General features: G+C 33.6%; 1 protein-coding gene and 1 pseudogene across 1 annotated transcript; one reads left to right on the top strand and one right to left on the bottom strand.

Moving 5' to 3' along the window:
* Window positions 1–254: 254 nt before the first annotated feature.
* Window positions 255–320, top strand: LOC120136954 (annotated as a pseudogene).
* Window positions 321–8,435: 8,115 nt separating this feature from the next.
* Window positions 8,436–11,040, bottom strand: LOC120136711 (zinc finger protein WIP2-like). Its single transcript, XM_039152672.1, has 2 exons — window positions 10,509–11,040; window positions 8,436–9,056 (listed from the first exon to the last, which is right to left on the bottom strand). Exons 1-2 carry the CDS (start codon window positions 10,923–10,925, stop codon window positions 8,619–8,621), a joined length of 855 nt encoding a protein of 284 aa, XP_039008603.1. The 5' UTR covers window positions 10,926–11,040; the 3' UTR covers window positions 8,436–8,618.
* Between the last annotated feature and the right edge of the window lie 5,324 nt (window positions 11,041–16,364).

Here is a 16,364-nt window from a genome sequence, read left to right on the forward strand (position 1 = left end):
AGAATTCAATGAGGTGTGTTCTAGGTCAACATGATGAATTCGGGAGGAAGGAAAGGGTCATTTGCTACCTAAGCAAGAAGTTCACTGATTGCGAAGTCAGATATCCTCCCATCGAAAAGCCCGATGGCAGATGTTGTTATCCAAATTTGACACCGAGTACGTGAACTAAAAATCTATAAAAAGGAAGTTCCATGTAGGATTTATTAGTAAGCAAAACTGATGAAAATTACGAGCCACTAAACTTTGACTTCGCAAATGAAGATTAGCATGGCCCCTGAGAAAGGATGACACGCACAAATCGAGAAATGGTCTAAATTTTTTTGCCACTAGATTGGAGAGTATTCCTTTTCCCTCTCTTTGTTTTTAAATTCGACATACGTTTTGGGACAAAACAGATTAAGTGAGGGGGAAATATAAGCATGTCGTCAAATTTTTCCTTGACTTGTTTGATTGTTTGAAATCGAGTTATTATGATATTGATGTGCTGGGATCGTTGATTGCCAGTATTGAACTTCACTTTATACTCTTCCTTCTTTTTGGATTGTGATCATGTTTTGATCGAATTTAATTTGCATGATTAGTGATTGGTATAGCTGGTGAATTATTTTTGTTGAGTATTGATATTTCATGCTTTTGTTGATAGAGATGAACTTGAATCAGTGCATATAAACTTTTCTTGTGAGATTTAAGCCTAACGAGTATATATTTTCTTTCTTGCTCATTGTTTGACTTGAGTGTGCCAGACTAATTAGGATATTCTAGAACTTGTAATCACAATGCATATCGAGACAACATATAGGGGCCCCTAGGATAAACCCACTCTTCCAAAAAAGCCTACCTGTTTATATATCCACTAGTGAACCACATTTGAGCCTATTTCTCTTTCTTTATTTTATGCCTCATAATTAAACCCGAAGCCTTTCTTTTAATTTTTCTCTCTTTTCACACCCTTACCGAGACTTGAGATCTTGTATAACTCTTGTTCCATGAAAAAATTGTTCTTTCAAAAAAAAAAACAAATTGTTCACTGTTTCGAACAACAAAAAAAGGAGGGAAGGAAAAATTGATGGTTTCAATTGTCTTTCATTTATAATTTTTCCTTGTTTCATTGCGCTTCATGTTAATTCGTGGACTGTTCTTATTTATTTCGATCTCTTGTTTCGGTATTTTAAACCTTTTATTTTGGTCTTTTCCCTACCCTAACCTAAGCCCCGTTACACCTTGTTTAAAGACCCTTTGATTATTGCATTATGTTCATTTTCTTAGTGGAGACTTGATTGGATTCCAAGCCTATGGTAATGTTTTGGTTAGTTTCGGTTTGAGCGATTTCATTCACCCCAAACACTTTGAGCGGATATATGTGAATCTTTGTGAGGTATTGAGTCATGTTTCATTAAAATTGGCAATTAATTGGGATGTCTTGCTTACTTTGTCCTACGGCTTTGACTGATGATAGTCTAGTATGGACAGGAGAAGGAGATGGGTGTTTTTCAGTGAAATATTTCCTTAAAATGTTTTTTAGTAGAGTTGTTGATTGTTTTCAGTTGGAAAGTAACGAATGAGCTGGTACGACACCTCTTCGAGTTGAATCTTTTGTTTGGCAAGTGGTGTAGAAGAAGATTGCTGTCAAAGTCAAGTTAATAAAACGTGGGGTGCAAGGTATAGAAGATCCATTGTGTCCGTTATGTGGGTTGGTTCAAGAAACGATTTCCCACATTTTCTTCTCTTGTAATGTGTCTTGGGGGTTATGGGATAGTTTTTTGCATCGTTGGGAGGTTTCTTTTGTAATTTCAGAGTGTCATATAGCTTTATTTTCGGTTTGGGCACATCTTGTACCCAATTCAAGAGTTTGGAGGTTCATCCCAGGAGCCGTTTTGTGGTCGATATGGAAAATGAGAAATCATATTATTTTTAATAATGGGAAATTGGATTGTGTTTTGTTATCTTTTCTATTGAGGTACAGAGTTGCAGCTTGGTTTTCTTCGAAATTTCCAAATATGACGGTCTCCTTTGATAGCCTTGTGGGGGATCTGGTGTTACTTGATCGTGTGATGTACTATGATAAGAGGCCTTTAAAGGTAGTTTGTTGATCTCCATTACCTCTTAGTTTTGTGAAAGAAAATGTATATGGCGCTATGGATAAGTGGTGGTCGAAGGGTGGCATTGGTGGGCTGATTAGAGACGAGAAAGGAGTGATGTTGGGTTCGTTCTCTGAAAGTATTGGATCTGGACCTCCTATTATGGCAGAGTTGATGGTGGTGAAAAGAGGTTTGAATTTGTTTTTGGATTTGGGAATGTCTGCAAATCGAAGGCTAATTTTGGAATTCGATAGTGCGGTGGCAGTTGATTGGATAAAAAATCCAGTTAGTTCCACACCGATGTTCCTTTCCTTAGTCAAAGATATTGCAGACATTGTGATTGATAAAGATATCATTGTGCGTCATGTGGTGAGATAAGTTAATTGGGAAGCGGATAAATTCGCCAAACAAAGGATTGGTTAATGGAGGGAATTTATTTTTGTTGATATTTTTGTTTTTAAGGAAAATTTGGCAGCATAGGTTATTATATAAGTTTGGTCCTGCCTAAGTAATTTAATGAGGATGTTTTATGTAGGGTAATTACCTATGCTTAATTGTAGTGCATATTTGCATATTGTTGAGGGTTGTCAAGGGTTTTGACGGTATTGTGATCTTATTGTACCAGATAAAATTTCTAAGGCACTCTTTTTCTCCTTCCAATGTTCGTTAAGTCTTTCTTGCTTGACGGATATGAAGGGGTTTTTAATGAGGCATTCCTTATTATAAAAAAAACTTCTTTTAGTGTTTTATCATTGATAATATTTAATTTCAATTGCTCTTCTATGGTGCTCAATTCTAGGAAGAGCAAATTTTGAGCTTATTCCAGAACTGTGAGATAATAGGATATGTGATGCCCCATGTTGTAGAAGAGATGATAAATGCTTTATGTAAATTCAGGAGCCCTTAAGGAAGAGAGTGAAAAAGTCAAATAACTTCTTTTTTTCTAGTTTTGTTGGAGGTTCAAGTTTGGTACTATTATTAATTCCTAATGAAAGGAATCGTGAACTGTATTGCTATTGGATGATCTGATACTGTCAAGGTCAGTAGAGAAATAAACATACGTTGTGATGTTTTTCTCACAGTATTATTGATGTTTGAGATGTCAATGCCTGGTACTTAGTTGATTTTTTTATGATTGGTTACTTGTATATGTATTTGATCTTGTGGTCACCACTCGTTGTTGGCATGATTATGTTCCTTGCATGGTAATATTGTTGCTGGAGGGGTGAACGTGCTAATCTGTAGGCTTTGTATGTGAACTTTTCTTTTTGTTATCTATTTAAGTAATGCATGTTTTATTATTAGCAAATTAAAATGTTTTATAAAAAAAACAAAATTTTACGGGTTTACAAATGAGGAATTATCTTAAAAGTGATGTGACATCTGTATCTCATATACGGAAAGGTAATACGAGAGATGAGTGTTACAACATGTCACCATTCGGTTGAATGACTAACTTTGTTTTAATTTAATATATTTATTTCCACTAATCGATTGACATGTGTTATCCTCTGGCTGAAAGAAAACAAAGGAAAACAAATTGGGACAAAAAAGATTCAAACATTGGTCAATTAGAAAACTAAATATGTATCCAACCATTAAACTAAGACCATCGCTTGGTCTAAAGTAGACAACATGGTGTATATATTTTTGTATCTTAGTGTATACATGCTTAAGTTTATAATATTTATTTAAAAAATATTTTTATATTAACTTATTAAAAATATTTTATTTTATGTTAAAATTTATTTAAATGTATGACTAAATTAAGAGAATATGTAAAATACGTGATTATGCCAACTATCACGTCACATATTATGTTAATTGTTAACATCAATTAACCTGTGATGACCACATTTTATTTTTATAAAAACGAAAGTAACCATATCTTAATTAAATAAAAATGAAAGTGACTATATCTCAAAAAGTGGACAAAACAAAAACATAAAGGATCATTCGTGTAGTTAACCCCTTTTCAATTTACAACATAATATCTATAATGAACATTTTATGTCACACCCCAATTTTCAATTTTTAAATTTATAGAATTAATAAATTGATTTTAAGGACTAAACTATAAGTTTCTAAAAATTTATGAGTCAAGTTTGAATATATAAAAAGTTCAGGGACTAACCTCATAATTTTCCCATACTCTCTTGATACCAAAAAAAAAAAAGGGATTTAGGTGACTAGGATGGTTTGAACCTTTCAACCAATGTCATAAGTACTCATGTCTTAACCACCAGGCTAGGCTCCTATTTGAGTTTAATATTAATAAATATATATTTTATAATTTGGTTTGGGTTATAACCCAAAACCAAACCAGAAACCCCCTGTTCGTTAATCAAGCCCTAAAACCAACTTGTTCTTCAACCCCACACCAACCCACTGCCGACCACCATCCTTCGCCCATCCGTAGCGGTCGCTACCATCGTTCGGCTCAATAACAACCCGTGACCAATCCCCGATTGGAGAACTGCCAAATCGACCACCGTTTGGCCTAAATCGAGAGTGAAGCCGTTCGGATCCTCCTTGCTACCCCATTGTTTCAGTGTCGTCTAGTCTCCGTTAGGAGCGACATCTCAACTATTTGACTTGCCGTCAACCGTTGACCAAAACCCCTCTAACCAGTCGTCGTAAGGTATTGCAGATCTCCGTGGAAAAGTCGGTAAAGTTTCGTCGAAACCCCGTCGCAACTCAATTTTTCTTTGATTCTGGCCACCTCTCTCATCGGTTCGCCTCGTCGCCGCCACTATTGGACTCCTCGTCTCCGTGCACTCAAAACCCAACTGGTGGGTCGATGTCACTATCTTTATTTTCACTGTCTATTGTGGGTAAGCTCCTGATCACGTTTATCTGGTTGATTGTTGTGATTTTGGCTGATTTTTGAGTTGGTTTGGCTTGATAATGGTGTTTGGATGCTCCCAGAGTGCTTGGTAGCCACCCCCAACCCCATCCTCTTCGCCACGCACTGCCATGCATCGTCGCATACGCGTGAGGCTCTCCTCCAACCGTGGCCTCTTCTAGAAATGGCCCAGATGGACCGGACCGGCCCATACCGGTTTGAACCGATCCGAGTCAACCATTGACTTTGACCTGACCGTTGACCTGCCCTTGACCGTTGACATGCCCGTTAACTTTGACTTTGACTAAAAAGTTAAAATTTTCAAAAGTCATATTTTATGTTTTTCGACATCCCGAGTCTGAATCCAAAGTCTGTTTTTCCAAATTCGAACCTAAAAGCCTCTAAATTTATCGTCAAACTCGAATATGCATTTGTTACTTAAGCAATTTAATTAAGTTCATTTAATTCAAGGTCAATAACTGATCAATTTATGATGATGTCGTATATTTAAGGTACTCGTGAATCTCCTGACCATTCGCCTGCTCAACTTGATTCCTCTCGATCTTTTCGTCAGCGTCAGCCCGTGAATACTCGTATAGTTTTGTAACCTTGTTAGATACTCAGTTTATAATATTATTTCGATTATAACCCTGTTTTGATATAACCTATGTTCGTGTACAGTAGAAAAGCGTAGTGAGGCTTGTGCTCGATAGATATACTGGATCGATTCTTTTTGTGAGGTTTGTTCATTGTGTGTTATATAACTGTTTGAAATATCTGTCTGAAATACCATGTGCACATGATTATTTTCTCTGATTTGAAAGGAATTGTTTGCTCTGATTTGACTACCGTATGACTAATCTGATTTAAGTATGATTCCTGATTTACTATATTTTAAATCATGCTTGTTTGACACCTATTTTCTGGTTATTGTTTTTACTGATAAATAAGTATGTTTGAATTCTGATTTGCTACTACCACTGGTTACTGTCTGAAAAATATTTTTCTTCGGGGTACTCTTGGATCTAGTATGAAGTCTCTCCAGGTTCAGCTTTGGTCAAACTAGTAATTCCTTATATAGGTTCAGACCAATCGAGCTAGTAATTCCTTATGGACCTAAGGCGACCCAAGGGTGGCAATGTGTATTGGGTAAGTCCTTATGGGCTTGAGGGCACACCCCTCAGGTGGGCACCTTTGCTTTGGCTAGGGTAAGACCTTATGGACCCAAGGTGCTCCCTTAGGTTGGCATCTATGCCCTTTGCGCCTAGGGTAAGTCCTTATGAATGCAGTTCTGGGGAACTACATATGGTGTTCAGTTGGAGGGCGATTCTGTATTTTTAGATAAAAACGCTACTGATGTTTTCACAACTTGGAACTGAATTGATTTTGGAAACTCAACTATATGTTTTTTTTCTACACTGTTGGAACACACTGAGCTCCCTAGCTCACTTCCTTAAGCTTTTTTCTTTCATATACTTTTTGATAGGAGTCCCGGACCTGGCACTTGGAGGATTGACACATTCGTACAGTAGTATTTTGATGTAATGTTTATGTTAGGTTTACTTCGATACTGATTTTGGAATATTTTATCTTTTTTTCAGTCTTTATGACTTTGATTTACTGGAATTGAACTTTAGTGTTATCAACTATGTTTTTAAAGAGGTTTATATGTAATATGGTTTTAAATTATTGAAAAATGTTTTGAATTTTTTTATCGTAATCCGATAGATCTGGTCGTAACGCATAAGCCAAGTCTAAGGGGTTACATTTTATCTTTTGAAACTTACTCTTTAAAAACAATCACAAACAATTAAATTTTAAACTGCACTTTTAAAAGTTCGTTTGTACGACACTTTTAAAAATTATTTTTCAAAAGCAAGGTCTTAAATCAATATTTAACTAAACCTTAATTTTTAAAATATCTCATATGATACCTTTACTTAAAAATAGTATCTAGTATGATATTTAAACTTTAATCTTTTATATTATTGTAGTAGTTATGAATTTTCATTAATTGAGTTAACCAATACTAATTATTGGCAGAGTTAAAAATTATTTTGGGGTGTCAAATCTAGAGAAAATTTATTTTGGGTGTCAGATCTAGAGATTGTATGAAGAAATTTTTTTGAGTGAATGAAAATGAATAATGGGTGTCATTTTATGTTTAATGGTGTCAACATTTTTTTAAAAATATATTAATTTTATTTATTTTTAAATATTTTATATTAAATTTATATATAATTTTCCCACAAATATTTTGGGGTATCATATGTCATTCCTCATTGTTAGGGACAAGCAAAACTCGACTGAATTTGATTCAAAAAAATCCAACTCAAATCAACTTCGATTTATAATTTCATAAACTCGACTCGACTCGAAAAAATTTCAAGTTCAAATCAAGTTATAAAATACAACTCAAATAACTCGAATAGTAATTCGAAATTTTTAGTAATTAGTGGGTTGATTTTCAAGTTTGAGTTGGGTCCCTCGACTTTGTATGATATTTGTATATCACATATGAAAAATATGAAGAAATGTATATGTATTGTATATGATTAAAAAATATTTAAATTGAATCAAATAATATCATAATATTATAAATATTTACAAGTAAATTTAAACAGAAACTTGAAAATTTGACTCGACTTGAAAAAATTTCAAGTCAACTTCAAATTGTGAAATATGACTCATCAACTCGAATAATTCGAAGTTTTTCTACTCGACTCGATCAAACGCTCACCCTACTCATTGTAGCTTGGCTCCGCCAGTGACACTAATTGTGTTAATCTAAAAATCATAATAATACTTAAAATGATAATAAATACGATATTTATTAACCATGTTAATCCGAATATCATGATAATACACTAAATAATAGTTAAGCATTTCATGCACCACATTGAATATTTTGATAAAAAATAAATATTATATTAAACATTTTAAAATTACATATATATCATATATTAGACAATTTAAAAATATAAATAACATAATAAATATTTTGTTAGAAGACATGTACATCGATCATTTTGTTTGGTAAATGCAGAGAAGTTCGATTAAGAAAACCTACTGGTGTAGGCTACATTCCCATTTCTCTTGTAATAACATGGATGAACCTGAAAGTAGCATGCTCCAGGGAATTATCTTGAAGGCAAAGGGTTTATTGCACCTCACAATGCCTTTCCACATAACCTATTCTCGTGAGTTTTTTCTATTAGTCGTTCGAAAAACTCTCCACCATTAAACACTTTTGTAGATGACGTGCTCGAATCCGAAACCTCTCAGGATAACAATCATCCCCTTAACCATTCATGATTCCTCTTCTACAGTACGAGGTCCTCTATGCTGGGGCTAAACAACAAAACCGAAAAAATTGAAAAGCTAATCAGACCCAAATTATGTGATTTAATTCTGTTTGGATTTTTTATTTTACGATTCAGTTTAGGTTGGATTTAAACATTTAATTTTACAATTCAATTTGATATGTCTTTTATTAAAAAATCGAACCAAACTAAATCGAATACACTCTTATTTTCCACTCCAACGAGAGAACATTAAATGTGCTGCATACTAATTAGTCAAACCAAAGGACATGAACAAATCCTGGTCCAGCAAAAGACTGTATGTATATACATGAACAAGCAACTTGCTGTGGGCCATTTAATCTAACCAAGAAAAGGAAAGTCAAGTACTGGCTAGAATGAGGACTCACATTCAAGCTCAAATTCGGACCCTGGTTCATCATCTTCATCCAAAGAATCGATGCTGACCGCCCCGTGGCCGGGGCCAAAGGCCTTGATATGGTCTTTCAAAGACCTCTTGTGCTTGAAGTCCGACCCACAGAAACAATACCAAATCTTCCCACAGTTCTTCTCGTGCGTTCTCCAGTCCCCTTTCACCGCGAACGCCTTGTCGCATTTCCTGCAGGCGAAGGGCTTCACGCCGTGTTTGCGTTTGTAGTGCGTTTGGAGGGTCCTGAAATCCTTGAGCGGCCTTGATCTCGGGTGGTCGATGTTGTGGTTACACCCCGGTGCACAGCAGTAGCATGGGAGCCTCAGCATGGCTGTCGGCTGGCTTCCTCTTAGGGAGTCTGGCCCCTTTCTGTACTGTGATCCATGCCCCCACATATGCATCTGCATAATTAACCACGTAGATTACAGTCACATTGTACTATTTTCCAAGATCATCCAGACACCGCTACAGTATTAAATTACTATCGCAATGTAACATAAGGGCTACATCGTATTTTTCAATGTCACCGGGACATTGAAACTACATTCGTAATATAAAAGCATAGTTATTTTTAAGAAACAAATGTAATATCCACAACCAGAGATAGACGCAAGAATTTATGTAAGGAAGTTCATGCTTAAGAATTATATTAGAAATTTAGGGAGTGCAAATTATAAAATTTTAGGATTACGAAATTAGATAATCGATAGAAAATATCAGAGATTTAAATAGTTGTCTGCTATCGGAATAGCGCCCACTATGTAGTTGTAACGGTGTTATCTGAAACTGTTATTGCATAATCACGGTATTTGTAATCATCGCAATAGCATTTACTATGTCCGCAATCGTGATAAACGCAACGTAATCGAAAATGCGACTGTAACCGCAATATAAATCCATGGAAAAATATGTAAAATATAAGAAAATTTAAAATTTATAGGAGATGCAACTACACCACTAACACCCCTCGATTCATCCCTGTCTGCAACTGCGACAGGAACCACAACAGAAAATATGATTATACATGAAGCAACCTCCATGAATTGGATTCACATATATCAAATCGAGACAAGGAAGGAACCGGGTAACCATTAGTTAACCAGCACAAAAGTAGATATATATGCATAATGCACAATGGATGTAGGTGTAGAGCTGTGAATGAATATAACGTTCAAAGAGTTAGTTCCGAATAAGTCGAATATTATTTCATTTATGTCGTTCATTAACCTAAATAATTGACAAACAACACCAATCAAGACCTAGGGCATGTGTCCGCAGTTGCATGCAACAAATCTGATATCAAAGGGTATGAAGAAGGAAACAAACTGCAAAATAACAATTTGGGTGAAAGAGAAAGGACATATTGTTTGTTGGTTATCTTTGAAGGTTCAGCAAGTTATTTAGGTACTTTCAACATGAAATGTCTTTGTTAATCGCAATAGGTAACAAGTAGAGGTCTCTAATTTCAATGCTGGTGTCAGATTAACACGTTTTTTTTGTCTGTAGGGGATGCAAATCTAGGGTGTTTCTTTTTGCAGACAAGTGAAATCTGAAAACCAGATGACTTAAACCTGATGAACAATCTGAAATTTGAACAAAAAGAAAATAGAAACCTTGATGAAAAAGAAAAAAAAAAACTCATCTATCTGCAATTTATCTGGGTTTGGGGTTTTGCTTTAGCACACTCTTCAAACTCCCAAGAAGCAACAGCAACATTTTCAATACATAATCAAACATAATTAAGATGGTCTGTGAAGGAAAGGGTAATGAATGGAAACGAAAGCACGACGCGAGAAAAGAGGAAATAAAGCAAATTTTAGCGGATCATGTCTCATGCAATAAGTGCAGCATACCTGCAGATTGTTATATCTGTTAAAGGTCTTGCAGCAGACATGACATGAGAACTGTGTAGGACCAACGAGAATCTGAGTAAGGGTAGGAATCCAGTACTGTCCCTTCACATGAGTAGAAAGGGAAACCCCAACTCTCATATCGGAGATAGGGGTAGGTAGCCCTATGTTTAGGGTTACAGTATCGGCTTCATCGTTGGAATACAAGAGGCTCTTATCACCACCTTCCATGGAACTGCTTGAAGGTTCAGTCTCACCGCTTAGATAATTGATGAGAGGAAGGGCTTGTTTGCGAGGAGGTGTGCTCTGAGCTTCGATAATGGAGGATTTGTTGGTACCGAAACAAGTACTGTAGTGGGGATTTAGAGGTACGAAGTTGAAGTCTCCTCTGGTGAAGAGATTGGAGCAAGGATCTGTCATGGTTGAAAGAATATTGCAAAGAGAAAAGAGCAATCAAATGGAGGAGGAGACTGATTGTACTTTGGCAACTGGAATGATGAAACACACAATCACATGTATACATATAGATAAGATATATACATTCATATACATTTATATATGAATGATTGTGTGGGAATAGTAATAAGTAGGGATGGGAATAGGGATGGGCATAATACTCGAATTCAATATGTTTTGATCATATTTGATTCTATTGAGTTGAGTTTTTTTTAGGTCTTGGTTGTGTAGGGTCTAGTTTTTTAGATGACGTGTTTGGGTCAAGTCGAGTTTGAGTTTAGGGTGAGAAATACTTGATCTGACCTGAGTCAAAAAATAATATAATTATACTTTATATATTTATAGATAATTACAATAATTTGACTCTCTATATTATTTTGTCAATTAAATCCCTACTTTTATCAAATAAAACTAATATTTTTATAAATATATTTATTTTGGGTTGATTCGGGTCGAGTTCAGATTTTATGTCACAAAGATGAGTCGAATTTGAATCGATTGAAGTCAACCTAAAAAAGAGTCGAGTCAAGTTTTCATGTGGAGTGTATACATTTTTTGGGCCTGGTTGGGTTAGCCTGCTAATCCCTAGTAATTAGTTGGGTGGGAAATACCAACAAAAGTGAATGACGAAATCATAAAAGGTAAAGTACACAAATGATCCCCTAGTTATAGGGTATTACTTTGTTGAGTCCATAATTATTAAAAGTTATAAAATAGTCCCTCGACTATAGGGTGTTGTTTTGTTGAATTCTCCGATTATTAAAAGTTATAAAATGGTCACTCGTCTATTCATATGTTTCAAACTCATCATTTCTCGTTAAAAAATTGGCGGTCATTTGTGTCTAACATTAACCTATTGATTGAGATATAGTAAAATATGATCCCAGAACCGTTTAAGTTGTATTTTGTGGATCAAATCTCTGTTTACGTATGTTATCGTGTCATTGCTTGAAACATTATATTGACGAGTCAGTGCTTGAAAGCAATGGTTGTGTCAATGGACATCGTTAAAATATGATTTTTTCATATCCAATCAACATGTTAACATCTAGCTCAGATGTCCAGTAATTTTCTTAACAGAAAAAGACTAGTTTAAAACATATGAATAGTGAGATGACCATTTTGTAACTTTTAATAGTTAGGGACTAAATAAAATCATGACCTATAATCGAGAAACCATTGTACAACTTTTAATAATTGAAAGACTCAACAAAACAATGTACTATATTCTATGGATTATCTTTAAACTTTACCCAATTACAAAAAAGAAGGTATGAGAGTGAAGAAATTAAATTGCACACTTATCGCTATGTTATGCCATGCAAACAAGGAAATAAAGTAAAAGGGGGGGAGACATAAGTCAGAGATTTGGACAATCAAGTTCCACCTCGATGTCTCCTATGACTTTAGGAAAATGAGAGGCAGTCATGAAAATAGAATTGATAGAGAAGGAATAAAGCGGTGGAGCTTATTGTTACCTCCTCTCTATCTATTCATAAATCCTATTTTCGGATTCCTTTCGAACATATGTGGTTCTATGACACATGCTTCTGATTTTATTACCGTTCATTAGTTTGGTAGTCAACTATCAGCTAACTAGTATAATATGTTTCGTGATGATTTTAACCTGTGTATTCTTTTTAACCACGTTGATGACTTATATTTTTATTTTGTTCGTTTTTCTTTACTGATTTCAAAAAACGTAATATATGGTTATTTTCGTTTTTATTTAATTAAAATATGTTCACCAAGGGTTGATTGTTGTAAATTAGGTGACATGGCAGTTTGGTATAATCACACACTTGGTCTCTATTATTCACACATTCTCTCAATTCAGTCATACTTTTAATAAACTATAATCAATTTAATAATTTAATCAAATGATGTCACGTGTCATCATTAGGTTGGAGGACTAACATTATTTTAATTTATTATTGAGTTAATAATAAAAATATTTTCACCATCATCATTAATTAACTCTTCTTTGTCTATGTTAGAAGACGAATTGTAATCAAACATGATCACCAAATTTTTCCAACGAGTCTTTGCTGACACTGGAAGGGGTTAACCTCCATTAACCATCACAAGCCTTCCCCCGCACTTGTTTTAAATCAACAATTTGACGTAGAGAGCATGGATGACATCCCTTAACCAAAAGAATCGATCCAAAACAACAACCCCACAACCTAATAAAAAATGCAGACGAGGGAAGTAGATTACTGCTGTTGTTTGTAGTTATTGATTAGTTATGGTAGAGCTTGATTAATTTTTGTGATTTGTAGTAAGTTGTACTGTTTTTAGGTTAGTGTTTAACATCGTGTGATCATGGTGTTTCTTTTTATTCTGTTTTAGGTTAGTGAATTGTCATTGATCATCACAAACCTCCACTGTCACTTGTTTTACGTAGACAGTAATAACCCTTATTTTACAGCTTTTAGGATTAATTCAATTTTAACCATATTTTAAGAATTAATTTAGATTTATTTGTAAATTTTGAATTTAATTGTTTTGATGCATGTTTAATTATTTATTTAGTTTAATATTTGTTTGATAATTATATTGTATTTATTTTTCTACAACAAAAAAAAAATGATAGTTCATAATAGTGCTTTGCAGTTCATTCCAAAATAATAATAATAATAATAACATATCAAAACCGTGCTTAAAGTTATTTTGATAGCATTTATTATAATTTTTTCCAATATGATTCCAATTCGTTTGGCCAAAGAAGAATATACTTGATGACCATAATTTTAATTTGAGCTAATTGCATGAATGATGATTTATGTTTGTGTTTTGTTAACTTTTGGTCAGTGATTTCAAAAAAGTAAGATATGATCACTTTCATTTTTATTTAATGAATATGTGGTCACTCCGAGTTAACTTTATTTAATTTAATATATTTATTTCCACCAATCAAAGAGTGACACGCATCACCCTTAGGTTGAAAGAAACAAATCGAGGCAAAAAAGATTCACTTTGGTCACTTAGGAAACTAAACATGTATCCAACCATTAAGCCAAGACCATTGCTTGGTCTAAATTAGACCAATATGGGGTATATATTTTACATCTTAGTGTATAAATACTTAAATTCATAATATTTTATATATATTAACTTAAAAATATTTTTATATTAACTTATTAAATATATTTTATTAGTAACATAATTTAAAATATTTTATTTTTATTTTCATTAAATATATATATATATATATATATATATATATATATATTTTATGTTAATTTTTTTAAACGATATGATTAAATTGAGAGAATATGTAAATAACATGGACTAAATATGTAATTATACCAATTATAATGTCACATATTCTATTAATTGTTAACATTAGTTAACCCGCAATTACCACATCTTAATTAAATAAAAACAAAAGTGATCATATCTTAATTAAATAAAAACGAAAGTGATCATATCTTATGTTTAGTACCTAAAGTATTACTTTTGTTCTATTTTAGTACCTAAACTTTCAATTTTTGCAAAACCATACATAAAGTTTACTTTTTGTTTCATTTTTGTACCTTGCTGTTAAAAATTTAGGTACTAAAATGAAACAAAAAAGTTAACAATGAGATACTAAAATGAAACAAAAAGTAAACACTGGGTACTAAAATGAAACAAAAAGTAAATGTTATGTATGATTTTTGAAAAAAAATTAATGTTTATGTACTAAAACGGAACAAAAGTGATACTTTAGATACTAAACATGTAGTTTACCCTTTAATTTGTATGCTATTAAGAAGAAAAAAAAGAAACACAGGTCGGATCATATACGCTTTATGTATTAACTGTATTGACAGTAACAGTCCACTAATTTACGAAAAATCTTTTAATTCTGATTAAGATGATTGTTGAATAGATTTGAGAAGATTGATACTATATGCTTAGTAAAATAAGTGTGAGTGGCAGAGGAAGTGCAGAAAGGCTCCTTGTATAAAGCAGATAATAATACCTGTGAAGGCGACACTTCAGGACCTGGCCTCGACTACTGAATATTGATTGCTAATGCCAACACCACCATCATTGGAACTCACTGTTTACATCTATATTTGACGTCATTATTCATTTCCATTTTTTTATTAAATATTAATTTATTCGGATGCTACATGCTCTCCTGGTGGATGAAAGCGAGGTGCTGCTGCTTATCTTTGGATCATGGTATGGGTTTCATTCCCACATTTCATCATCATGCTTTAACCTTCAAGCATAACAAAACTAAAGCCCATCCTTCACCGTCCCCCTCCCCCTCGTTTCATCTATACCTCTCAAAAATTGAATAACATGATTAAAGCTCGAGCAGTCGGTTTAATTATTTTTATGCTTATTGTAGGAAACTTATAGTTATGATAATAGACGGTTTATTCTTTTTAATTTAAATAGAGAATTATATGATAGTTCTGTAGAGTATGGTGAGTAGAAGACGATGATGAATGGTTAGGTTGAACGAAATGAGATTGAAGATTTTTTCTCTAGTCATTTATGGTGCTCATATATTGATACTTAGTATTGGTATCAGGTCTAAAATTATGATAGTTATTCATATGTTGGCATAGTAAGTAGTTATAGTTGTCAGATAACATATTTGATTCTGATAGATCATATGAATTTGTCACATAATAAATAAATATGATTAAAAAACGATTGACGGAATGAACCTAACAAAATCGTGATTCAATCTTCGTGCACACACAATGGATCAAATCTCTTCCCTCCCCTCTAATTTGCTAATTAAGCTTATCATAGAGATAGACCTGCAGGTCAGTTTTGGGTCATAAAATTATTGTCTTCCCACTTGATATCAGTGTAGCAGTTGTTAGTAGTGCAAAAATCTCGCATTATGAAGGGAAATATTTTTGGGAAGATATTTAAAGAGGAACTATTTTCTTTTCCTAGTGAATTTGGTGAAACAACTCCCTCAAACGCTCGTGCCGTCGTCGTTATCGTCCGTCTGGCCCGACGCAGTTTGGTTCGCGACAATACGTGTTCGTGCGCGTTCTATCTTGTTTAGAGAAAATACATAAATGTTTTTTTGAAATTATTTTTTGTAAAACTAAAAAATGAGAATTTTTTAATTATATTTATAGGCAAACCAAATAAACGTGTTTATTTGCTGAATTATCTGTTAATTGATGGAATCAATTTTTGACTGATATAAATATGAAATTAATCTGTTGTGATGTAACAATTGTTAATTTTTGAAGATTGACTATTGAATTTCTACATAATTAACCTAGACGAGTTTGGGACTAGATTCAAATCTTCAATGCAGTAGACAATAACTTAATTACCGATTTTATCAGCTAATTAACAAGGCATAATTTCATTCGGTTGACTTGCTGGTTAATAGCTGTTATAACAACTATATTATTGGACGAATTTGGACAG

Source organism: Hibiscus syriacus, unplaced genomic scaffold (assembly GCF_006381635.1).
Source record: "Hibiscus syriacus cultivar Baekdansim isolate YM2019G1 unplaced genomic scaffold, ASM638163v2 tig00110637_pilon, whole genome shotgun sequence".
NCBI classification, from domain to species: Eukaryota; Viridiplantae; Streptophyta; class Magnoliopsida; order Malvales; family Malvaceae; genus Hibiscus; species Hibiscus syriacus.